The sequence below is a fragment of the Pteropus alecto genome, unplaced genomic scaffold (genome assembly GCF_000325575.1).
Source record: "Pteropus alecto unplaced genomic scaffold, ASM32557v1 scaffold111, whole genome shotgun sequence".
Taxonomy (NCBI): Eukaryota; Metazoa; Chordata; class Mammalia; order Chiroptera; family Pteropodidae; genus Pteropus; species Pteropus alecto.
In genome coordinates, this window is record NW_006431915.1 from 5,950,428 (window position 1) to 5,977,834 (window position 27,407).

The 27,407-nt window shown below is 33.3% G+C and overlaps 2 protein-coding genes across 2 annotated transcripts in view; one reads left to right on the forward strand and one right to left on the reverse strand.

Moving 5' to 3' along the window:
- The first annotated feature begins 318 nt into the window (after positions 1–318).
- Positions 319–6,138, forward strand: GNG10 (G protein subunit gamma 10). The gene is made up of 3 exons (XM_025041544.1): positions 319–390; positions 3,981–4,112; positions 5,147–6,138. The coding sequence occupies exons 1-2, from the start codon at positions 334–336 to the stop codon at positions 4,104–4,106; spliced, it is 183 nt and encodes a 60-aa protein (XP_024897312.1). The 5' UTR covers positions 319–333; the 3' UTR covers positions 4,107–4,112; positions 5,147–6,138.
- Positions 6,139–10,321: 4,183 nt separating this feature from the next.
- CUNH9orf84 (chromosome unknown C9orf84 homolog) overlaps positions 10,322–27,407 on the reverse strand; it is a 49,868-nt gene continuing 32,782 nt past the window's right edge. The window contains exons 16-25 of the mRNA XM_006906104.3: positions 26,556–26,625; positions 25,295–25,473; positions 23,480–23,597; positions 22,340–22,451; positions 20,847–20,968; positions 19,993–20,086; positions 16,226–16,357; positions 14,468–14,617; positions 12,855–13,821; positions 10,322–10,529 (exon numbers count right to left, since the gene is read on the reverse strand). Coding sequence (XP_006906166.1) covers positions 10,429–10,529; positions 12,855–13,821; positions 14,468–14,617; positions 16,226–16,357; positions 19,993–20,086; positions 20,847–20,968; positions 22,340–22,451; positions 23,480–23,597; positions 25,295–25,473; positions 26,556–26,625 — 2,045 coding nt within the window. The 3' untranslated portion in view covers positions 10,322–10,428. The remainder of the gene's footprint in view (positions 10,530–12,854; positions 13,822–14,467; positions 14,618–16,225; positions 16,358–19,992; positions 20,087–20,846; positions 20,969–22,339; positions 22,452–23,479; positions 23,598–25,294; positions 25,474–26,555; positions 26,626–27,407) is intronic.

A 27,407-nucleotide genomic window follows, 5' to 3' on the forward strand; every position in this document is an offset into this window, starting at 1 on the left:
CGCCGCGGGCGGCGGATCGGGACCGAGCGCCCCAGTGGAGTTTCCTTTCCAGTGGTGTGGACAGTGACTCGGGGGCGCACGCGAGCAGGCCAGTCATGCGGGCGACGCGCTGGGGGCCTGGGCGCGGCCGCGGCGCGATGATGGAGTCCAGAGGCGCCGAGGCGACTGAATGAATGGACAGGCCTTAGCGATGGGTTCAGAGGGAGGAGAAACGACGCCCAGGTTTCTGGAGCCGTGACAGAATGGATGGCGCTGCCATTTGCTACAGTATAGAGAAGGGAGAGCGGGTTCGGGGGAGGGGGTGAGTTCAGTTTTGGATACGTGGACTTTGAGATGTTCAGAAGGTATTTAGCCGCATGGCCTGAAGCTCAGAGAACAAGGCAGAGAGAGGTAATGAGAATAGATAGGGGTGAAAAAAGTGTCTTAGTAAAGAGACCAGAGCATGGAGCCCAGGGACTGGCTGAGGACAACCAAGAGAAAGCAAGGTTACTGACGCAAGGAAGGCGTTTTCCAAAATTTGAGACTTAGTCAACATGTCCAGTGTTCAGTCTGTTGATTAAAAAGCACCCGTTGTTTAATTATTTTTAGCAACTAGTATAGCATTATTTGTAGGGTGTATGTATGTGTGAACACTGTTGTGATCGTCCATGTACCTCAGCAGTGCCTTTTCTCTCTGTCTGGCACTATCCTAGGTACCTAGAACACGGTGATTCTAGTGGGGAGGATAAACAATACACACATTAACCAATGAAAATAATTTCAGATGCTAAGTGATGTGAAGATTATAAAACAAGAGATTATGGAATGCAGAAGTTTCAGTGACATATGCAGTACTAGGAGCAGAATCTAGATTGTAGTCAGGTAGGAAGATTTTTTTATAGAAATCTGGTTTTCAAGAGGAAACAACTTTTTTTTTTTCTTTTTTTTTTAAATGAAAAGCCATGTTTTCAGGTTGAGGAGAAGGAGATTTGGGGGAAGAGGAGACAAGGGGTCTCTCAATAGGGGCATGGGATCGGATGGGCACCTTCTGAGACAGGAAGAAATGACTTAGAATATGTATAAAGATAGATGTTTCTAGATTCGGACGTAAGAACTTGTATGATGACAGTTTTCTTTGTGAAATAGAAGGCCAAGTTTTCTTCTAGGGCTGGGGAAAGGGAGCTACTGGAAGCAACAAAAGTGAGGGTGGGTGAAAAAGTGCTGTTGAGAATGGAGGGGAACCCCTTGCAGGTGCATTCATGGACACCTTGTGATTCTCAAGATCCAGCTCCTGTGAGATTGGAGACTGACTGTTCTCCTTGTGGTTTTTTTCCCCCTCCAGCAGCATTCGGCCACCTAGGAACCTGAGCACCTTAGGTGAATGGTAGCTGATTCAAGTAGAGGGTTAGCAGGGGACATATGCCAGAAGGATGGAAGTGGGAATGGAGGGCAAGGAGTTTGAGGGTCTGCCCAGAAAGAGGCTGAGCCTAGCCTGGATAGAGATGGAACTGAGCCAGGCTCTTAATGGGCTGGACAGAAGGCAGGAGGTGTTCTTCCTGAGATCAAAGAGCAGGTGCAGTGAGAATAGGAAGCAGCACCGTGGATGGGTAGGAGAGGCTGTGATCAGAAAGTAGGATGCTGGAATGTAAATTCCAGATGTGGAGCAGTTACAGGTATTGGCTGTAACTGTCGGCATTGAGGAAGGGTTGTACGAGGAGAGGAGGTCAGAGAACTGAAACTAGGATTGTCGAAAGTGTTCAAGATGATTTCCTGAAGTAGAAAGGAAAAGTGAGCCAGATGCCTGCCTACCCTGTGAAGATATTGTTACCTACATTTAAAAATAATTATAGGTGATGAAACTGAGACCTGGAGAATCTGAGTTAATCGTTTAAGGTCACACAGATAATAAACTTAGTCGAGTGGTATCCTCATGACAGCATGGTTCATAGGCAGCACCTTAGGGAGTCACAACAGTCCAAGGTCTGGTTTCATTTCAGGGCTCAGTGATGGATGTTCTCAGCACATTCAGAGATGTCTTCTCTTTAACAGACTTGCTAACTGGTGAATAAACCCGGACACCAATTTTCCAGCATATAATGGAAGGCATGCCTTCCTAATGATTGGAATGCCTAGTGTCCTTCCAAGGACCCCTTCTGTGCTTTGGAGAAGTCTTTCAGAAGTTGCTGGGTGAGCATGGGCTCAAACCAAGGAAAGTCATTAAAATTGGGTGGACATTATCTCACCTCCATTAATAGGTGACAGCTTCCAAGTGTTTGGACTTGTATTCTCCCGGTCCAAAATGCTGGAGAAATGCTGACCACTTTTATTTTCTCTGCATCCTCTCACCTTAACTTTTTGACATTTTCTTTAGGCGAGGGTCCAGTTAGTCCCATTTTCCAAGGGGTCTTGGGAGACAGTCTCCTTCCCCTCCGAAGCAGAGATAGTAAGCATGAGCATAATTGGTTCCAAATTTTTTTGAATTAATAACTTCTCTATAACCATGAGTTCCAATTATGATTAACGTGAAAATGTCACAACTTCTCTTGAGGGAAAAGTAAATTTAAACATTACTCTGACAGTATTATGCATTTATATTACATAACAAACTATTATTACAGTCTAGAAACTAGATAGTAACTGTAACATAAATAGTCGATTTTCTGGTTGTTTGGAAGCTTGGAAAATTAACAAAAAGTGGTAGTACAAGAACAGCAATTGGAATCATTTTTGTACGATATAGTTGAGTTTTTACACAAAACATCTTTCAATGCAAGAAAAATGGAAAGTGAGGAAGGCTTCCATGTGCAGATATGCATCAGATGAGGTTAAGAAGAAAGGCAGCATAATATTGTATCGGTACTGCCTAATTAACTTCTCCAAGTTAGTGGCTTAAAACAACATTTATTAACTCACAGTTCTTAGGTCAACAATTTGCGCTGGGTTCAATTGTATAGTTCCACTGATCTTTGCTGGGCTCTCCTATGCATCTGCAGTCAAATGGAGGGTTGGCTGGTGGCTGATTCATTTAGGATGGCCCCGCTCATGTGTCTGGATGTTGCTAGGCAGGTGGCTGGGGTTAGATGACTGGTTCTCTTCCACAAGACCTCCAATTGATTAGCTTTGATTAGCTTGGGCTCATTAGATGGTGATTTTAGGGGTCCAATCACAGCAAGAGAGGTAACTGCAAAGGCTCTTAAGGCCTAGGCTTGGAACTTGCCCATTATTTCTACTGCATTCTCCTGGTCAAAGCAAGTCCTAAGACAAGCCCAGATTCAAGAAGTGGGTAAATAGAATCCACCTCTTGGTGGGAGGAGCTGCAAAATATTGTGACCGTTTTGCAGTCTGCTACAAATGTATTGCTAAGTATGTGTCAGCGTTATTCTAAGTGCTTTACATAAGTTAACTCCACCTAATTTTTTTGTCACATCACTCCAATGAGGTAGGTACTATTTATTACTAAATACATTTCACTGAGAAGTTAAGAAACTGAATTTGAGTCAAGGCAGTTTGGTTCCAGAGGCTACATTCTCAGCTGATAAGCTGTCCTGCCTCAAAAGCATGGCGGAAGAACTCTGTCACTTGTTTAGACCAAGGATAAGGTCCAGCCTTGTAAACATTGAGATAGTTTGCCCACATGGCAAACCTGGATATATCAGTGCATGCTTTATAAGTGAAAACTTGTAAACGGAGTACTAGAATAAGCTCTATTTAGTCTCAAAACTAGGATTCGAAATGGGTCAAATACATGGCTTTTTCGTTCCTTTGTTGATTAAGCAACTAAACCAAAAATATCCTAAATCAGAGTTCATAGAAATTGTAATTTTTCCTCTTTAGAGTTCAGTTATTAGAACTTTCAGCAAGAAAGAGACTTTTGGAGGTCACAAAAAGTGTGATCAAAAAAAAAAAAGTGTGATCAGGTAGCACGATAATTTTTTGGAATATCCAGTGGCTGCTGGATCTGGCTGTGAGCAACACGTCAGGCGGTGGTCCTTTCGTTTCAGGTCTCTCAGGCGGCGGCCGAGCTTCAGCAGTACTGCATGCAGAATGCCTGCAAGGACGCCCTGCTGGTCGGCGTTCCAGCTGGAAGCAACCCCTTCCGGGAGCCCCGGTCCTGTGCTTTACTCTGAGGACTGGTGAGTAATGATGCACCGTGCCAGCCTGGGGCCATGGCATTAGCACAGGGCTGCCCAAAGGATTTGGGCAACTGTGTTTTGAATATTATTCTTGGGGGAATTAAAATAAAAAGCAGCAAAATGTACAACTGTCCCTGAAGGGTGGCTAATCTATATTTACCTTGCCTGTGGATTACATCTAATTAGGATAGCATCTCTCAATCCTCTTTGGCACTAACTCATAAGGTGTTGATATCCTTATGTACTTGAACTCTTTAACTGAGTTGGCTGGTGGTAATTTCTTGAATTTAATCCTACTCTCTCCTTACACCATCCCAGAATTGTCATTTGCTGCTTGGTGCTATCAACTGCCTTGCTACTCTTGGGACTAAGGACTCCCAGAGGCGGAGGCTTGCTCCCACCAACAGCTGTGGTTTCTTTCCTAATGGCTTTCAGAATATATTTGTTTTAATGGAGGAAGCTTTAACATAGCTACTGGGGAAAAGCGTGAGTCCAGTTAAAAGAGCTTTAAAAGCTGATTATTGAAATGAAAACATCTCTTTGGCGGCATATTAGAAATTTCATGGTTCTAATGCATTGTATGGAGCCTCATTCACATTTTCACATTTTTTCCTTTTTGGAAGAGTTCAGAGCATAGATTGATTATTGGAGTCTTTTTGGGGTCAACATGTTTCAAATTATGTGTTCTAAGAGGTTTTCATACAGTAGGTAATCATCTTAGGTCCTTTTTCACATACATGTAAAAGAAATTATTCACATTAAAAAGAAGAAAGTAATTATACTATCAGGTAATATTGTCCCTTTTAATGGAAAATGCCCAAATTTATGGTATTAAGGTAAGTTTTATGCTGGCATAGCATTTTTCTTTTTACAGAGCAGTTTCATGGGTACTACTCCTTCAATGGTGTGATTTGGATTTTTAAAAATGAACTTGCTACTCTCTACTTTGAGAATACTAAAGTGCTATATGAAATGACTAATTTTATGTATAAATCTCACGAAAGTGAAAATTGACCAAATTTTCTTTCCTGTAGGAAAGAAGTTCGCTGAGGAATGCTTTCAATGCAAAGTAATGAATGACTGCCTCCAATCTCAAGAAAAAACATTTTTTCTCTAACCAAATAACTTTGAGATATTTCAGACCCTTCCCGTGGCCTGGTCCTATAGCCAAAATTCTACAGAAATTGATGAGTTTCTACTCAAATAAGGAAATTGGGTAAGGGAGTAGACTTTTAAATAAAAATGGCTTGGTTTATTTGGTGAAGTGCTTTATACTTAAGACAAACAAAAACCTTACCATCAAATATACCAAAATGTTCCTCTTTCATAAGTGAATTTCTAGTGTTTCTATACCAGGAATATTATGTATGTTTTATTTACTGGATGTTTACATTTGGAGAAGGAAAACATTTTTGTTTTTTAAAAAAAAAAAAAAAAACTGAATATTTGTAATTAGTTGTTCCTAAGATTTTTGCACCATAACAAAATTTGTTCTTTTCTCATGAATTTATAATTTCCAAATGAAGATAAGCCAGTGTAAAATCGGAGGAAGAATAGGCTTTATTAAATCAAATGATGTCTTGATTTTTCTAAATGGGAAGATTGTTTAATTTTTAACACTAATCATGGGAGCTGTCTGTTTTTAGCAAACTCGTTTGGAAAGATCAATGTTGTGTCGTGCGTTAGAGTGCACCATCCTGTGTATGAAGCAGAGTTGATCTTTGTCTTAAGTTCTTCTACTTTATAGTTGCGGTTGTACTTTAAAAAAATACTGAATTATTTCATGTCTTTAAAAAAATGTTTAAAATGTGACTTAAAGAACATTGCAAATGATTAAAAACAAAGTAACATGAAAATCTTACAAATTAAATGAATTCTTAATGTCATAAGTGTTTTTTACTTTGTTGATGTGCCTTTGATTTTATTTGGAACACTTTTCAAAGGATATTTTATTTGTGTTTGTAATAATCTTTGAAGAGCTTGAAAATAAAATTTCTGCTTAATTCATCCTTTTCTATGACAGCAACATTTTGTATCTGATTTTGTTTTAAGGCTTTATGGATTTCTGTTTGCTTGTGAGATTGAGTGCTGGGAGGTGAAATTTTTTATAAGTACTTTTTATAATACTTTTATCTATTTTTGTAAAAAAATAGTTACTGAGATATTTATACCTATGTATAAACCCATAATTACATGAAAATATCTTTGAGTATAAGTAGTGTTTCAATAGAGAAAATAACAGCCATTAGATGAGAACTCCTTTAACTTCTGGCCACGAAACTTCCAAATCTAAGCAATCTGAATCCCTTTCATGCAATCAGAATTCATGTATCCCTTTCTAAGCCCTCTATTTGGTCTCTGAATCTGTTTCTCCGTCTCTGAAATGTCACATTATCAATCAACTATCCTTTCTCTTCTTTATCTTCAATTTCTTTATTGGATCCTTTCTATCAGCATTGAAACATGTTCCATTGTCCATCTTAACAACAATAAGCATTTTTTTAAAAAGCTCCATTAAAAAAACAACTTTGGCTTACAAGAAGAATTTAGTCCTAGAGATCTGCTATACAGTGTAGTGCCTATACTTAACAATACTGTATTACATACTTAAAAATTTGCTAAGAGGGTAGATTTAATGTTTAGTGTCCTTAACACACACACACAAGGACAGGAGGAAACTTTTGGAGGTGATGGACTGGTTCACGGTATAGATTGTGAGGGTGGTTTCATAGGTATATACTTATCTCCAAACTCATCAATTCGTATACATTAGTTTTAGATAGTTTTTTTATGCCAAAAAACCCACAAAAACTTCTCTTTATTTCACTTTTCCCTTGACAAAATCTTGGTAAGATAGTGTAAGAAAACTATAACAGCTCACTTATGAATACAGATGTTAAGTGTCCTAAATATAAGAAATCAAATTCAGTAGTATATCAAGAGAAAATACAAAGTTAATTCAATATAAGGAACTCTATCAATGTAATGCGTTACATAAATGGCTTAAAGAAAAGAATCTATGCTGACAAGTCATTTAATAAAATTCAATAGCTGTTCTGAATAAAAACTAAGTGGATTAGTGAAATAGGAATAGAAGGAAATTAAAGATGATTAAGACAATTTGTCAAAACAGCAAATTTTATACTGCATAGTGAAGAGTGGAAATAGCGTATTAGGAACAAGAGCACGTTTTATCACCGCTATATGGCATTACTTTGGAATTCTTAGCTCATGCAGTAAGATGAAAAAAAGAAATGGTATAAACATTTTAGGAGCTATATCTGTATTTATGGGTCATATAACTATATACCCCGAAAACTCGTGAGAGTCTAGTAAAAGCAAAACTTGAATTTGTAATAATTTGAGAGGCTGGCCAAATACAAAGTATAGTTAGAAGGTTAGCCTTATCTGTATGACAACAGCTACTTAGAAACGGAAATGGAAACTCACGTGCCATTTGTAGTGACAAAATGGTAAAAATACTTGAGAATAAATTAACGGTGCAAATCACAAAAGGTTTTATTGATGTTTATAGAACAGGGCCTACATAAATTACAGGATATTAACACTTACTAAAATGCAATCTTTTTTTACAATTAAGTTTATTGGGGTAATATTGGTCAATACAATCATAATTTTCAGGTGTACATTATCATTTGACAACTGTATATTCTATTGTATGTTCACCACCCAAAGTCCAGTTTCTTTCAGCTAAAATGCAGTCTTAATTTCATATAACTTTAGTGGAATTCCTGTTTTATTTTTTTTGAGGAAAACTGACAAAAATATATAAAAGTTCATAAGGCAAAATCAAAAGTGTCCAAGAATAGTTTTTAAAACTGTGTGCGCGTGTGTGTGTGTAAAACAAGGGAGGGTGAAACTTGCCTTACTAGTTATTAAAACTTTAAAGCTGTTGAATCAAAACAATATGATTTTTTTAAAAAAAGAAAACCCAAAGTAAATATTATTGTGATATAGGAATAGGCAAATAGATGATTGGATGATTATAGTTCAGAAATAGACTTTTGACTTTTTTCCTATCCAGTGGGAAAATATGGTTTACTTAATAAATGGTGCTGACATTGTCTATCCATGTGGAAGAAAATAAAATTGGGCCTGTATTACAGTATGTAAAAAAATCCATGAGTTAAAGAAAGGTAATACAAAAGTACTGGAAGAACAAGTAGAATAATTATACAACTTTAGAATAACACGTTTTCCTAAGCAAGGCAGGAAACCCAGAAATCAAAAAAGAAAAGGTGTGTATACTTGATTATATCAAATGAAGTTTAAGTAATTTAAATAAGTAAGGAATTGAAATAAATAACAATTAAATTAGATATTGAATTAACTGTCGTATGGTAAAAATCATGACTAAAAAAGCAAAAGACAGAAAAATACATATTTTTTTCAACCCTCATTTTGGATTGCTACAGTTTGCACTCCCCACCCTCTCTAACCCAGGCTACTCCATTTGTTGGATCCCTTGTTTTAGGGTAGGGCTCATTATTTGGGGAGAATATCTAGGATCCTGCTGTCAACCCAGGCTACTCCATTTGTTGGATCCTCATTATTTGGGGAGAATATCTAGGATCCTGCTGTGAGAGGCAAGGGGTGGGATACCCTGGTGTTGATCCCCAGTTGTACACTGAGTCTGAGTGGACAGGGAAGGAGTTTCATGTCCATCCACGATTGGAAGAGACAGCTGATATGCTGGTGAGGCCTACAAATTTGGGTGGGACCTAGGAACTTGGGGTAAGGCCTCTCGTGAGCCCTTAGAGGTGAGCATTACTATCACCGGCAGTGAATCTAAGTGCAAGTAACTCCCCTTAGGACATCAAAAATGTCACAGGGACATGCTCTCAGAGCAAAAAAACATGAAGTTTCCATTGCAAAAGCCAGCCTGAGAAGTGGGGGCTGTTCCAACAATTCCATGTGACGGGGTATTTGGCAGAGGGTCTTGGAGGCTGCTCTGACACTTTTGGGACCCTAAGAAGGGCGGATCCAGACACTTAAGGCTTGGACCAGCTCAACCTGTCCTGTGACAATTGCTCCCTGGGAATGCTCTGCTGAAGCTGAGCTCACTTACTTTATCAGCAAGCCTCACTGAGAAACAGCATGAGGACTCAAGATGCTTCCACAACATTTGGTGAGGCGGCAGGGAGGCAGGTGTTGAAAGTTTAGCCTAAGGACTTGCCACACAGTTTATGGCCTGTGAAGAAACTCCCCCGGAAGCTGATTAAAGATGGAGTAAAAGAATTCTGTGAGCTAGGAAGCCTTAGTCTCACCTTAGGAGCATCCTGCCAAAACTTTAGAACAGAAATCCCAGTTAGATTTCCATAAGTAGTTTCTCTTTAAAGTCTCCACCCTTTACATACCCAAGCAAAAACAAACATCCTATAAATAAAACTGTAGTAGAAAGAGGAGACTAGAAAGAGGAAAGTAGAAGAGGTGGTGTGAAGTCAAGTTGAGCCTGTTTCAAAAAGAAGGGCATGATTAACAGTATTAACCGCCAAAGAGAAGTCCAGTAAGGTAATGTCTGAACGTCCTTTGGACATTTTGAACTTTCAAAAATTTTGCTGATCTGATAGGTGAAAATAGTAACTTGTTTTAATCTGCATTTGCCTAATAAGTAATGAAGCTGTATATTGTTTCAAATGTTTATTGGCTATTTTTGTTTCTTCTGTGAAATATCTATTCATGTGTTTTGTACATTCTTCTATTAGGTTGTCTTTTCCTACCAATTTGTAGGCATTCTTACTATATCAGGAATATAAACCTGTTTTCAATTATGTGGGTTGCAAATTTTTTCTCTTAGTAATTGGTTTTAAAATTTTGTTCATGAAGATACTTAAAATTGGAAGTTCTCTGACTTCAATTTTGCCCTAGATTTTAACTTTCTTGGTGGTGGAGGGTTGACTGTGGTGATCTTCACTTCTTGACTCAGAGCATCAGACTAAAATGGAGGCTGGGGGAAAGATAGGAGGCAGTAGGCCCTTCGGAAGACAACCAAATAACCCTTTTATATACATACAATAAGGTTTTCTATTTCTTAAAAAAAAAAAAAGGCTTGCAGTGTTTAGGTGAATCTGGAGATATTTAGATATTATGACAATTATTATGCCAATTAGAATATTTTACTTACAAAGGTGCAAACTATAGGGCAGAATATATATTACAAAAATTTAATATAGAAAACCAAGACGATCTCCGAACAATTGCATTTCCTTTAATGTATGACCAAATGTAAATCATTTTGTTACTGGGTGATCATCAAAAACAATGGGATGTGGCATGTAGCACTATTCTTTCTCTTTCAAAAAAACTTCAGACGAGTTTGTCCATCAACTCTCCCAGGGACTTTTTCATACACAAGACGTCGTTTTTTGCATTGCGGTAGTTGTGAGCACATGAAATCTGTTAAAAAGAGAAAAAAGAAAACCATATTATTACAGATAATAATAAAATGTAGCTATTTTCTTTCCAGTTATTTAAGTGGATCCTGTTTCTTCATTATCTATCTACAAAATTTAAAAATTTCCAAACTGGGATAAAATGATGATCATTAAAAATTGAATTTTTTAGCATAAATGCACCTGTACCTAATGGCCTAGTACTAATTAGTGTTATATGTACATATTTGTATGCTCACGCTTTGCACAAATAATTAAACCTCCCTGTATTTTAAAACTAATGTTTTTAAGTTTTCCCTTAGTAAGCCTGTTCCTTAACCCATATCTGTAATATTATAGAATTTATCCTGAACTCTGTTATGTGATATGTGGCAATCATGTACGACCTCACCTTGCATGTGATATACATTAGTGCCTGAAATATCCTAGATTTGAATACTTACCGAGGTCAATTGAGTTAATCAATAAAAAAAGGAGGCTAAAATATTTAAAACCATTTTAGTATTTCTGCAGATATAACTCCATAATTGCAAGAGGTGGATGCTATTATAAGTAAATTTAAAAAGCAATGTAGTAGATAATTTTATTATAGAGATCACAAATATACACCTACAGGACAAATGGAAATTATCTTGATATATGCCAATGCTTTGGATATATATTCTAGGGCTGCTTCAATATGAATTCAAAATGTGTTTTATTGTAAACATATTTGCAGGTAATGATGTGCTATGAAAACCACAGTTAAAAAGTCAAAGGTGCCAGAGCGATAATGAAGACACTAGCATCAAAGATTTATATGAACTGTTTGAATGAAAGTATTTCATGGAAATAATTGGAAAGTGGAAAATTTTTAAAATATATTTTTAAAATATATTTTTAAAATATATTTTTCAATATTTCTAACCAATATTTTTATATGCTTAAAAATAGATTTCTAACTAATGAAATAAAATGTGGGTATATATTAGACTTCCAACTATATTCCTAAAAACTTAAATATTAAAATTTATTAAAAATATTTTCTGAAATATCTTGAGAAAATGAGAGAATTATCTTATACATTGGTGGCCATATGTTCAAGAATATTTAGTAACTGGCATGCTTAATTTGTTCCAGAGTATAAAAAATTTGGAATTTTCAATCAATTCATTTATGAAGCTGGAATAACCTTCATGTAAAAATGTGACAGAGCACAAATAATACAATAGATTAATCTCAGTAAGAATGTGGATATAAAAATCATAATAAATATTAGCAACCATGTTTAACAGCACATTAAAAGAATCACTCCTCAAAGTCAATTAGGTTTACCACAGAAATGACGAAAATGGTTTAATATTAGTAAACTCGTAAATATAATCCTCAGCATTAATAGGTCAATGGAGAAAATATGTTTGATTTTCCCCAAAGAGATGCCCAAAAAGAGTCTGGATAAAATTTAGCATCTATTCCTCACAAAACTTCTTACAAAACTAGAGATAGAATACTTCTCATTAAAATCAAGAACAAAATAAATTATGACCATTAAATGGGACCAAATCCAAATTTTGTGAGTCCTGGATCTTATACAAATTGAGAGGTCCTCTTTAATGAAACAAAGAATACACACGAATTTCTGGTTCCCTCTTAGGTGTCACAAAGGGCCTATGCAAAACAGGAGCTTTGAAGCTTAAGCTTTTCCCTTTCTTTCTTTTTTCGTTTTTTCCTATCATGGTAAAGTCACCTTTGTATGACCATTAAAACTTAACATTTTGTTCCAGATGCTCAGGTCAATGCAATAAGAAATGACACAGAAAGTAAAGGTATAATTACCGAAAATGAGAAAATAAAATTGTCCTTTTAAAAACTGACATCATTAAATGTTCAGAAACATCAGTTGTACAATTGTGCTAATAACAGTATCTATTTAATAGAATTGTCAGAATTAAATAATCCACATAAGGGCCTAGAATGGCACTTGATGTATAATAAGCTCTTAAATTTTAGCCCATTAAATATCCCTGCCTGACAAATAAATTAATTTTCTAGTTTACTGATTTCTTTGTTTAATCTTTGTTGATTTTACCTTCTGCTTTATTTAGATTTGTTCTGTGTTTTTATTTTTAACTTAAGTTGAATGCTTAATTCATTTAAAGCTACAAGAATTTGACATTTTCTTTGCATTTATTTTCTTAGAAATCTGTAATTAGAATTTAATTTTCTTTGACCCAAAGGTATTGACAATTCTTTAAGTGTAATAATTAAAGATTTTTTTTTTAATTTGGAGGTGGTTATACCTTTTTAAATTACATCTAAGCATAGTTTATCAACTGTCGAATCGTGTTACCTGTTAATGATTTCTTGTCTCCTGAGGTTGATGAAGATTCAGACTGCCTTTTCTGTCCTAAACATTTTCCAGTTCTTTGGTAGAAACAAAGACTGTTGTATTCTTTTTGATTTACATTAGAATCAGAGGCATGAAAGAAATCCAAACTGGGAACAGATGGTAATTCTTTCCAGAAACTCTTTTTAGTTCCAGCATTTGAACTTTCACACATGAAGCCTTCTGACTCATCGGATAGACATTTTTGCTGATTAGTGAACAAATTATCTTTCTGAGAGTACCATTTGTCACATGTAGTCTGCTCTGCACCATACTGTAAGTTGAATGGGTGTTTCTGTTGTTCCCATACATTTTTCTTAAAGTTCCTATGAAGAGGCGATTGAGAGCCTTCTAGTGAGAAGATAGGGGCAGATACCTCTTTATTTATAGGTCTTCTTGCTTCATATGTTCCCTTTTTCTGATAATTTATAAAATTAGAGGCAATACGCTTCTGAGTGTCAGTTGATGATATTCTGGTTTCACAATTCATTTGTGTTAGACCCAAAGAAAAGACATCTGACTGTGAATCATTCTGGTTTAGAAAGGAGTTACCGGCCGAGTTCCTTGATTCTGTATTAACCAGAAAAGGATTATTCTGTACTTTGTTAGGGTTACAACTGGAGTCTCTCCAGTATCTGGTCTGACTGTAAGAAGTCATAGGTGGTGAAATACTTGGCATTTCTCTTAGTTCCATAAGGGAAGAATTATAATTTGAAGTGGTGTTTGTGTCTTCCTGCACTGTCTCTCTTAAGTCTGAATACTGGTAATATTCATTATTTTCTTGAATAACAGACTGTGAAGAGTCAGAAGCTGAACTCTGAGAAGAAAAGTTACTAATCCGATTCCTATTTTCCCGAGGAGATGAAATTTGAGGTGATTTTGTTATGGAAGAAGAATTAATCTTGAATAAGGAAGTAGTGCCACAAAAATGCTAAAAAAATTAAAAATTAATTAATACAATACAAATACAATATGAACATCATTCAAGTAAATATAAATAATAATGCTTATCTACATGGAAAGGAAGCAAAATATAAGTAAGTTGTTCATTCATAGGTATTATATTAACTCATGTAATAAAAACATAACATAATTAGGCTCTGTTAAAAGAAAAACATTATAATTTGCATCTATTTTCTAATCACTTGTAATAGAATTTTTAGTTATATAAATACCATTTCCTTGATAAAAATTTAAAAATTTTACCAATAAGGCTAAAGTTCTCTTTAACTGTTATTATAATGAAGGGCATCAGAATTTTTGGGAAGAAATCATGTAAACACATATGAATAGAGTGTATAATTGAATATTTGTGGGCAAAATAACACTTCAAAATGATTTAATGTGTGATAAACTGACTACTGAATTATCTATATAAGAGCTTTAAAATATATAGTATGATTGACAGCAAATGAGAATTTTATATAAAATTAGTTCAAGGAAATTATTTCTTTGCTATATGAAGTCCCAAATAATTACACTTGAATACTTTCATTTTGAAAACCCTATAGGAAAAATAAATACTCAAATGGAAAGGAAATCAACTCATATAAGAATATAGACCTCAAATAACTAACCTTTAACACTTTTTCTGGAACTTCAGGTAGGAGTTCCTGAAGTTCATGAAGCGTCGCTAGTAATATCCAATGTAGTGAAGGTCCTTTATTTAACATGAGCTGAGCCACCAATGGGTTAATACATGGAAAATCAAGTAAGTATGTTTCTTCCTAGAAAAGAGTTTGAGCAATAATAAGCCAGTGGTCTTTTGAAAGTGATTCATTTTATTTTGCCCATTCTATCAGATTCAAATTTTTGTCATTGCACCTACACTCAATTTGAGATGTCTAGGAAAAGTATGGCCAGGAGGGAAAGAAAATTCTTCAGCAGTAAAGATTTGTACATTCTCAGAATTAAGAACTGTACAAATTCAGTACACTTCAATTTAATTTCACTCATCCATTCTTCAGATGACAATTGTTTTATCTAATGGTAGATTTTCTAAAGAGAAATCTTTTAGGGGACTTAGTTTAGGAACTCAAGATTTCTTTAGCTCTCCCTTTGTAGACCATATATTATCACCCTTTGATTAAGATGAACCATGTTTGTGATATTTAAGAGATGTCATGATATCAGGAAAGCCTTGTTGTAAAGAGTATAGGAAGAAATTTTATTGACCAGAATTGAGCCTGAAGTCTAAAAATGTATGTTTTCAGAGAGATCTCATTCTCATAAAAGTCTAGAAACATAACAGCCATCTCTACTATTACCATATTCCATATTTTCCTGGGTTACACTGGCTTTTTGCATCCTCTTTGATGCTTATCAAATGACAGACATGTGAGCAGAATGGACATGTCTTGGTAGGAAGAAAATTACACACACACACACACACACACACACACACAATCACAGTTAATTATACTCATGCTTGCTGATAGTGTTATGTACTGTTTAGGCATGTAAAAGTTCTGTGATTTAATATATGTAAATATTTCATTTTATTTATTCATTTTGTAATTTTAGTTTTTAAATGGGTAAAACAGTCACATGGTTCAAAATTTTAAAGGTACTAAAAGGTGAAAGGTCTCTTTCCCACCCCATTACCCCAGTTCTCCTCTCTGGAGGTAACCAGTATTATCATTTCTCGATATCCTTTCAGAGATATTTTATTAATTTACAAAGAAATTCATATAGATATTAATTTCCCCTTGTTTTACACGAATAATAGTATATTGCATGCTCTGTGCTACAATTTTCATTTTTCACTTAACAATCTATCTTGGAAACTATTCCATATTAGTACATAAAGAGCCTTGTCATTTTTTATGGCTTCATGATTTGAATATATTTTTAAAATAAAGGTAACAGAAACACTGTGTTTGTATGAGAACTTGGAAATATGCTCAAACAAAAGGAATTTCTAAAAATTAACTATTTAAACTTACAGGTACTTTAGAGGTATTACAACTTTACTCTTAGTTTTAATTATGTAATTGAATTACTGACAAATCATGGAATGATAAAATTTTGCTACTCTTTTAATAAATTGACTATTCTTAAATGTTTACATTTAGAAATTAGAAAAAGTTATGTTTTTTAAAATATTAGGTATTAAAATCATGAGATCACGCTATAATAACTTAGATTTGAAAGTTCATTATAAAAAATCTCAATAAAATAGTTCTGTGAAATTGAAAAATACAAATGATTCTGGAAAGTGATATATATGCTCATGCAAGCATTAAGGAACAAAAATATGCTACCAGAAAGGGGATTCAAATATATGTACTTATATTTGCTTTGAAAGATGTAATTTATATATTCAGGAAATAAACCTTAGATGGTGAAACTTCAAGCCAGGATTTATCCAACCATTCACGAGGATCTCTCTTTGAGGTCATTAAATTGTGGTCAGCAATTTGTCGAATTATCAGTGCAGTTTCTTCCACTCCTGGAGACATTATAAGCTAAAAAAATACATTTTTAATGTTAGACTATAGAAAATATTAAAAAGCAAAATATATCATTCAAAAATTGTTTATAGTTAGAAGAAAAATAAAAGCACAGCAGATTCTAATCTTTGAGCACTATTTTAGATATCGTTTATTAATTTGTTTATGTGAAATCCAGGATATTTTATTTGTAAAGATAAGCAATTTTCTTTTCTTTTTTATGATACCCTTATAGTTTCCAATTTTTGGAACTAAATTGTTTTTCTTCACTTCCATTTGATATTTATTAATAAAATACTTTAAATATATTTGGTGTTATATTTCATCTATATTGGAAAAGAAGCAATTTGGATATCACTAGTAATATTTAACATTTTGCTTTTTCTACATTAAACCTAATAGTCTTCAACTAAAATAAGAACTTGAAAAATATAGTGTAGTATTTTTCAAAAACAAAGTTAAAAAAAAGGCTATTTACAGATGAATTTGAAGCTGTATTCAAAAAAAAAAATAAGGTTTTGATTTAGAGTAGCTTTCCTTTGTATTTTTAGAATTGCTCATTCACTCTTAGCTTATTTAATACTAGATACCCCTGCCAAAAATGTGTGTGTGGGGGTGTATTAAAATAAACTCTAAAAAAGAATTTCTTAATTTCCCCTACTTCCTGTCTGTTACTTGTATTTCTCTTAATGCTGTTTTCTCTTCTGAAATGCCAGTCTTTCTCTTCCTCTTTAATTTCTATATTTATCTTCTTTTAGATTCGGTTGAAGGAAAGGTAGTTCATGGATTAGCAGCTTAATGTGGATAGAGAAATACTACCTTAAACAATCATATCTTAGAAATATGAATATCCTGTCCTATAGTAGAAAATTTTTTAAAAAGGACTGTACAAACCTCACAAAATAATTATAATAGTTTTCTCTTTCACAAGAATTTTAAATATAAAACTGTTAGTATATACCTGGAAGTATATGTATTCTAAAGGATTTCCTTTAAATCGTGTTAAATAGATATAGCTGCACAGAAATACACTATTTGAATACAAATTTATTTTATTGCCAAGTTTTGGATGTTTTGAGAATATTTGACACTTCTATTTGAATATAAATTTTACTTTTAAAAGCCACAATTTTATGATGGTTTAATGAATATTAGTTTCTTAGAGCAGAGCTCATGGCTGGACTTTAGCAGATTCAGGAATCACCAAACATTGTTTTCAAATTTTTGCATATATGTGTATCTGTGAATTTTTTTGCAGAGAGTTCATAAGAAATTCACAGAATATTTTTTTTGAAATTAGAATAAAATATAGCATAACACTACTAGTATTTTCTTTTAGATTAAGAAAATGTACTTAAACTTCCTAATATTTCCTTTGTGGCTAGGCTCTTCGGGTGCCTGAGAATAAAAACTCCATTCTGATACACTCGAAAAGGCCAAAAACCATATTACTAAGTAAAGTAAGGTAAAGAAACAATATATTCTAAAATAATATAAATCTAAGGAATCCCCTTTAATGTAATCATGTCATCAGTCAGAAGAATGAGAGGTTTGAGTATTGGTGATATAAGGGTAAGTAGAGTAAATTGATATATAGCTGTTTCTCAAATTCTATGGAAAAAATAACCAACTTTTTAGATTATCATGTAAAACTTGAAACGTCTTTGGCATAGTTTGATTCAGGCGGGATCAAACTTTTGTTTGGAATGGATTGTGCCTGGGTAGTACCTCCTGTTTCATCCTCAAATGTCTTCCTTGGAACATGTCCTCTCTGAATCATGTCACTGTACCTGAACACAATATCACTCATTGATATTATGTTCAGTGTACAGAGAAATAAAAGGATTCTGTAAAGCATATTTTACATATAACTGCTTACCATGAGCTGGGAAGAAAAGAGGCTGATTAAGTGGTGAAACCACTTGAATGGATAAATGAGACAAATTTACATTTGCCATTCATTTATTTAGATAACTTTTCTAAACATTTTATTTTTATGTTTAATATTTATCATATCACAGGACCAAAATAATCTAGATTCAATTTCAAATAGATCATTTGTTGATTTTCTCGACAGGTTGTGCTTTGATTTAATTCTATTTAGTAGATGTTTTTTTGAATATTTTTGATGCATACAAGCACTGTGCTAGATGCTATAGGCTTTACAAAGAAAAAGGGCCTAGTTCTTACCTTTCAGGGTGGAGGATGTATGAATAAATACCTCATATTATAAGAAAGGTGCAAAGTATTATTAGGAGAATGGGAGGAGGAGAGATTTATCCTGATGGTATAATTGGGGAAATTTTCTTAAAGGAGGTAGTGTATAAATTGGGCAGAAAAAGACAGAACTATGAAGGCTGGCAGTAAGAGGACTGAGATAGTATTCCTGGTGGAAGACAGGCCAAAATGACATGTTTGTGCAGTGGCTGAGAGGTAGTAGTGTGGGGGCCTATTCAGAATATGGTGAGTAGAATGATGCTAAAGGAAGATTCACTGGGGGCCAAATTATGGAGGAGTTTGAATCCAGCTTTGTTTGAACTCTATTTTGAGTAAAGTAGGAAGCTAAGGAAGGTCTTTTGAGCAAGAAAATTCAACTCAACGACAAATATTTATCAAGACCCTAGTATGTTCTTGGCGCTTGCACTGTGCCTACTTGTACTGTGCTAGGTGCCAGGAATACAAAAATGAATAAATATGTTCCCATTCCTTCAGAAGTGTACAATCTAGGGAGTGAATATTCATAGCTGTCTTTCAGAAATGTTAAGTAATTGGTGTCAATGTATATTATACACTGGAGTCGGAAGAGTAGAAATGAGATTACTTAAGAAGCTACATTAAAACTCCAAGTGAGAGGTGATGAAGGCCTGAATTTAGGGAAATAGCAGTAAGAATAGAAAGTAGACACATATTCTAGAGACACTGCAGAGTTAAAAGGGGGATTTAGCTATTGATTAGATTAGAATGGTAATGCCATAAACTAAGTTTGGGGGAGGATGAGAAGTTGTATTTTAGACATGCAGAGTCTGAGGTGCCTGTGGGATATTCATGTGGAGATTGCCAGTAGAAAGCTAGAATATAGGTACAGATCTTAAGAAAACTCAGGAAAAAATTTTAAGGATTATACTCAGAAATGAAAGTTAAATTTGTGGGAATGGCTGAGTTTATCAATGAACATAAAGTGATACCAGAAAAGTACTGAGGCCCCAGATTGGAGGAATGTCTAAATTTCAGAGCAAGGACCACTGAAAAAAAGAGCTAAGAAAAGAGATTGATTAGAGATCACAAAAATATTAGTCTATTCATGTATCACAAGATTTCCATTTTACAGCAGATAAAAACTTAGTAATCTTCCATAAGTGAGCATTTTAATCAAGGGATATTTATTTTTAATCATATTCTTCTATGTTTCAAAAAATCCAAGTAGTAATTAAGAGATAAAATATGATTTTAAATTCATTAAACTAAAGGCTTTTAGAACAGAAGTTTAGGTGGAAAGAATATTCATTAATTTGAAAACCGTTCTTTATTTGGCTTTTAAGCAGTTTTTAGTTTGCCCATTTAATGTCTTTTTTTCTCAGGGGGAACATGAATTTGAGTATAATTTTGGTTTATGAAAAATACTTATGAACAAACATATGGGAAAAGAATACCTTTACATCCAGTTCTTCTGATTTTAGCCCAGATGAAACCAAAGCTGCATAAATCAATGCTAAGTGATAAAGTGTCTTTTCCGTAAGATGGTACCTAAAAAGAATTATATTACTATGCTTCCACTCATTGGATATCTGGTTATACTTATTAAAAATTCATTTTTTCACATTTCATAATGTTATTAGAATAACCTGGCTAAGATAATACTAGTGTGGCAGACTCATAGTTTTTTGTCTACTTAACACTTTTCGAAAAACGTTTCCACCTCTATTCTTTAATAAGATTGTTCAATCTAGGGAATGCTGAAGTGGGAGGTAGGGAGAAGAAGGGGAGAAATTTAACCTATCCCCTTACTGGCCAGTGCCTCGGCATGGATTTTTTTTTTTTGTAATTATTCCATAACGCACATTAGTAAAATAAAGTATAGCAAGATGCTATTTAGTTGCTGTATGTAATAAGATTTTAGAGACAAGTGATTTAAGAGTGACTTAACTTTTAAAAGACAAGTCCAGAATTAAAAAGTAATAAGATGTGAGACACGTAAAGCAGCAATTCTTAGTGAGGTAGAGAGGGGAAGATGATTTGCACAGAATGTCCAGAGGAAATATACCAACTCCGAAATTCTGATTTGATTTCCTATGGGCATCCTCCACCTTGAGGATCGCTGACTTTACATGACCTTCCCTGTATCTCTTTATCTTTCTTTTTATTTCTTCCCTGACCCAGTTATTCGCTGACTTTAAAGAACTAGATGAGCAAGGGGAAAATTTGCATTGCTACTTCTGTTCACAGAAGAGGACTGAATAAGTTAAAAAATATAAAAGTGACTTTGGGTGAAAAAATGTTTACTTACTCCGAGTTTAATGTATTTTTGGTATACAAAATTATCCAACAATAGCTGTACTGGAATGATAATGCCATCAGTCTCATAATGATATTGTCTGATGACTTCTCACAATTCAATTCTTTTAGGTCCTACCAGAAAATAAATAAAATAAAAAGATTCACTAGGTTGAATAGTTGTTATGGAATTATTACTACCATATTTCAAGAATCTATGATATATGTTATAACTTGAGAAGAAGCATGGGTATGGGCTTCCATTTTATGAAAAAATTAAAATCACACTGGAAGTAGTAGGGAGAAAGCTACACTAGATGTAATACAGTTGGTGATAGCTTCACCAAAAAAGACTCATAAGTGTCTCAAAGCCCTAGATATGAAGAAAGCAGTCTACAGAATGCCCCTATTTGGGCAAAGTCCTTTATAGACAGGGATTTGGCTACTTCTAAAGGCAATAAAAAATATGTTTAAAATCTCATGGGATAATTTGCTCTGAATACTTATTTAAGGAAGATGAGAAAGCAGCAGTTCATGGACTTCTAGGAATCTCTTTTTTTTAATTAAAATTATGAGGGTGACATTGGTTAATACGATCAAACAGTTTTTAAGTATACAATAATACGTCATCTCTATCTAATGGTATAGAATTCTCTTTTTCCTTTAACAAAATTAATTTTTGAATAAGTCAGGAACTGTTTTGCTCTAACAGTTACTTATGTAACTATGAATTAAAAGTTTTCCCAAACATTTCCCCCAAATAATGTTTTTTTTAAAAAAGAACCTTAAATATTCAAGACACAATATCTCTTAAGAACCCCTCCAAGAGAGCTTTGTGTGTCCATCATATAATTCTTATACTGTTAACATTTGTTCATCAGTCAGACTTCTACCTTACCATAATATTTGCCATTAATTTATACTCCATGCTCTCAAACTGATTTCTGCTCCCCAATCTCACCCTATTAAAACAATTTATTTGTAATTTGTACTCCAATCAAACAAATATATCAGGTAGATTAAGTCAAGAATTTATACATCTTAATTTCTAAACTATATGGATTCTTTAAGAGAATTTCTCTCATTTTGAAAACCAGCTTATTTACAGGCAGTCCCTACTTACCTTAGAGGAAATCTCATATAACCAATCATGAATTAATATACTACTGCCTTTTAAGAAACATAGTGACTAGAATTTAGTTTTTAAACTTTTTAACACTATAATTATTCTATAAATGTATTTAAAATAGGTCAATATGCAATATTAAAATATTCTATATTTTCTTTGTCTTCTTAAAGTATGTTAAAAATCATAGGGCATCAAGGAAGCTTGATAATAGTTGTTTTCCACGGTGGTGATTTTGGCACTTGTGGCCCATTTGCAAAGTTTTGGAAGAACTCACTAATAGATTATAGTTAAGCTCTCTACAGGAAAGCTAATAATATATTGCATGGTTATATATATTTTAATATATTCAATTTACATTTTTCACTATATAGTTTTACCTGCAAAATTATGGCAGTGTGTTCATCAATCGTCATCAGTACATAATACTCTGTACCACCAAAGAGTTTCAATGACTCACTACAGCATCTCTCCACTAGTGTGATATTATATCTGTAAAATACAATAACTTGGGATGATATAATGAAATGGCTAAGAAAAATTCTTTTAGAAAAGCTGTATTATCTTCCTGCATATTAAGTTATTTGAACTATTGTGCTTTTTCTTTCATACATCAATCTATTCTACTTTATAAGTTTGAAGAATGAAATTATGATTTACTCAGCATATACAACAAATTAATTGAGATACATGTCTCATTAGGTATTTTGCTAAATATTACTGCACTTAATACTATTATAAATGTCTTAACCAATTTATTCTAGCTCTTTAAATAATAATTCATGAAACCCAAACATGCTACAAGACTAAAACATTCTGCATTCATCAGAATTTTCTGTTCTTTCTCATTAACACTGGCCTAGATTTTAATTACCTTTATTAGTTCATAGTTTTCTGTGAATGTCCCACGTACTTAAATACAAAAACAAAAGTATAGAAAATAGGTCTGCATTTTAATTAAAGTCATAGCACAGTTATTCTTCTTTGTGATACAGCTTAATGTCTATGACAACTCGTGTGCTATGATAAAATGTTTTATATGATTTAAAAATGCTCAGTGTTGGTATGACCTTAGAACTAAAAGTCTAAAAACTTTACATTTAGACCTTTACAGTCCTGTTTCCCAGGCATTATTTAAAGTCTTCTAAATAAGAATGCTCCTTCTCAGTATTATCAATGACCCAAAGATATGACCATATAATTCACAGAAAACCCACATAAAAACTCTTATTTGCTAGTAACAAAAGAAATGCAATTAAATTATAAAATTTAAACAAAAATGAATTTTTTCCTCCACAAAATTAATATATATCACCAAAAAAGATAACATTCAATAATTATGATGGTGTACTAGAGGGAGAGACATAACCCTCCTGGAAAACCATTCTTATGTGATATAATTCCAGGCTTTAATCAGAGAGAAATAGTGAAACATAGGCAACATAATATTTAGCCACTAGGATGGTTAAAGGTATATATATGTATACACCTTTGCTAAAGTTATTAAATCAATAACTTACTTGGATTCTAGCAACTGAAGAATTTGTGGAGTATTAAGAAGTCCTTCAGATGCAAAAAACACATATGGAATCTGAATTTCCAAAAGAAAACCACCAAAACTATCCAGCAAAGTGCTTCCTAAATAAGAGAAAAACTTATAAATATTTCTCTTTTTCCTCATACCCCAGCTCTTTTTATTTTTTACTAAACATGAGAATAACAGGTGTATGTTCAAAGAGTAGTATAAAAATAAAACATATTCAGCATAAAAAATCAGAAATCAGAATAAAGAAAGGTCTAAAGAATAAAAACCATATGTTATCCTACTACTTAGAAATAAAATTGAGTTAACAGATTTTACTAAAACTACTATATACTAAAAACAGAGGTTAGTACACACTTCTACTTTTTCTATATAATTGCGTGTCTATACGCACACATGTACACTCACTTAAAAAAAAGAAAAAATAGGATCATATTCTACCTGAATATTAAAATATGCTTTATTCACGTAAGTATATTGAACATTTACTGTGTAAACAAATTTAAAATTATGCACAATAACCCATAAGGAATGATATAGATCAATAGGAAAAGAATAAATACTTCAATAGATAAATGGACAAAGGACATAAATAGGCAATATTTACAAAAGAATGGCTATCCAAGATCAGTGTGCATATGAAAAGACATAGGTTATGAAAGATATGCAAATTAACACTATAAAATACCTTCTGCCTATAATTATGTCAAAAGTTTAACAAACTAATAATACCTACTTATAGTAAAGATATGGGGAAAAGGATCCTCTCACATTTTCTGCATAAATGTTAATTGGGATTAGCATTTCTGGAAGGATATTTTGGCAACCTATAAAGGTGTGTATACCTTTAACCCACCAATTCATTTTACTTTTTGGAATTCTTCTTTCTTAGAACAAGTATATAAAGATATATAAGATATAAAAACTACTTTACCTTGCAGTATAACTGTGGAAAGTTGAAGCACTGTAAATGCCCCAAATAAGGAACTGGTTGAATAAATTAAGTTCATCTTTGGGGTTATGGAAGAAACCTCTAAATATTAACTAGGATGCCTTTCTTTTATCTTTTCTTGGGCCTGTGTTTCAATTATTTAATCAACTTAACATTCAATTTTATATATCAAAGTAATAATTGTAGTATTTAGTTTCATATATCAAAGTAATAATTGTAGTGTATTTTAGAATTGAGTTCAAATATCTCAGAATTCAAACTTCCCACTCATACTTGAAGTAGATAGAAAGTAACTTATGGCAAATATTGAAAAAGAGATGTGCTGAGACTAAATATCTACAGGTTTTTGAACGTCAAGAATCTGAGAATTCACAACTTTAGTCATGTGATGTGAGGAACACAAAGAAACCAAAGGAAGGGTATACAAAGTGCTTTTAGACTCTTTTCTAAGTATGTTTGTATAATTTTCTGTTGCATATTAAAAGTTTTCTGAATCAGTCAACATACTATTACATATTTTTTCTCTAAAATTCAGTAAAATACTATTGGATAAAAGTATCAAATTAATATTAGATATAATTGTGATAAAATTGCACAAGTAAAATTTATAAGTTAAAGGGATGAAGATAAATATAAGCAATAAGGCTTATTTTATAAATGGGGAATATGAGGTAAGAGATAGTTAAAGGACTTGCTCGATGTCACATAGATGGTGGTAAGGAAGCTTAGAGCTTGAACTCAAGTCTTCTAATGTCAGCTTACTCTCCATAGATCAGAAATTGAAAACAGAAAATTTTCATTCTAATGGAACAGAAAAAGGATTTTAATTTATATTCTTACTATTTAAAACTGTATCTGGAAGAATCACTTTAAAAGCCATGTATGGAATATTCAACTTTTCACAGTGTTTAGTCCAACAAGAGTTTTCTACATAATTGTATTCCACGACAAATGAGAAATTACTCCAGGAGAAATCTGCTCCAATGTATTCATTAGGTACGACTACACAGGAACTGTTACTGAAATAAAAAGAAAGCCAAGAAAATGGAATTATACTTGTATCATTACTTACACAGAACGCTAAAAGATAACTGTTTTGGGCTTACTTTATTTTTCTCTCACCTATGCCTTCTTATTGTGGAAAAGCATTGGTGTATTTACTATTGATTTTTTCTCCAATTGTGTTAATCTCTTTTTACTTTTCTTTTTGATGGTCATACTGTGACTATTTTATATCCTCAAATGCAAAGGACCCTAATTTTATTACCTGAGTCCTGGCAATAACAGACAAATCACCCTGATAAATCAATCTCATTTTCTTATAAATGTAAGGTTTTAATCTTCGAGAATCTATGTAATAGAATATTACCTAACAACTGTGAAATGGGTTAATTTTTTTTCTCAGGGGGCTTCATAAGTGATTTAATAACAACAAAAAATGGGTTCTTAAATATCACAACTTTATCTTTCCCATCTTCAAATTTTACGTAATAGCACTTACTGTAATTAAAATTTTCTACTGCTGCTTTTTACCCAGAGTGCTCTAGATAGCTAGAAGTTAAAAAGTATCTATGTCTAGCTTTGATAAGATTCTATTTGATTTACATCTTCTCTTTTTATTATTTAGATCCCAATATTAGAAATAAATAATTTCTACATAAAATAAGGCAAAATAAAAACAAGTCAACACTGAATTTATTATTAGCAGGCCCTTATTGAAAGAATTTATAAAGGATGTGCTTCAGGAAGGAGAACCCAAAACAAAGGGAGGAGATATAAGAAACAATCTTGAGCAAAAAAACCTGCTAAAAACTAGTAAGCCTAAATAGGCAATCCTGTACTAACAATAACAATAAAAATGATAATTTGGGGATATTAAAGAAAGGTTAGACTAAAATTCTGTACAATAACTATATATAACAAAAGGCAATAAACTGAATTAAAGCGCTCTATGTAAAACATTTTTCAGGAAGAGGGTAGAGACATTGATTAATTGCAGATTTTATTAAACTTTTTAAAAAAATTAAATTCTAGGAGAAATAGTGTGTTCTCTATAGAACTGGTATATTTGCTCCCCAAAAATAAAGAAATACATTTTTACCCATTTAAAACACCTTCAGATTCCAGAAAATCTTTTCTTTTGTTTGAATGTAAGACAGTCAATGTTAAACCTGTTGGGAAAAAGAGTAATACGAGAAAGGGATTTTTCATTGTTATGTTCATATGTATTTTTTAGGCGTGTCATGTACTTCACTACCACAAAAATGAATTAAATATCTGCAAACAAGGAAATCAAAATTGCTTAAAATACAATTCTTATATTACTGTAATTTAATAGTTAACTTTTACTAACTGCACTAATAAGCAGATATTTGTTGCAATATTTGTATATATTTCAGTTCAATCTTTTTCACTAGTCTTAGTCTATACTAGGTATATAGGGAGGCATTCATTATTAGCTCATTCATACATTCATTCATTCAATAAATCTTTATTTAAGTAACTTCAATGTTCTAGGCATTTTTGTCGGTGCTGGGAATACAAATTAGGGCATGGTCCTTATCCTCCAGAAGCGTACATTTTAGTGAGGAAAAATCAGTTAACAGAATCATTTATTATAGTCCAGGATGGTAAGTATGCCAATAATACCTTGATGCACAGAGGAAAATCATTTAAATCAATGCTTCCTGAATAAATGTTTTAACTTATTTTTAAAGGATGTGTAGGAGTTAGCTTCCTAAGGAAGGGAGAAGAGCATTATGATAGAAGGAAGAGGAGGTGTAAAGGCACGGAGATATGAAACAACATGGGAAATAGTTTGGTAGGACTAAAGCAAAGAAATATTTTGGGAGATGGCAAAAGATGCAGTTTATAGACAGTGGAGAAATAGTAAACAAAGGGTGACACAGGTTGAGGGTGGTATTTTATTTTATTTTTAAGACTGAAGAGCTTA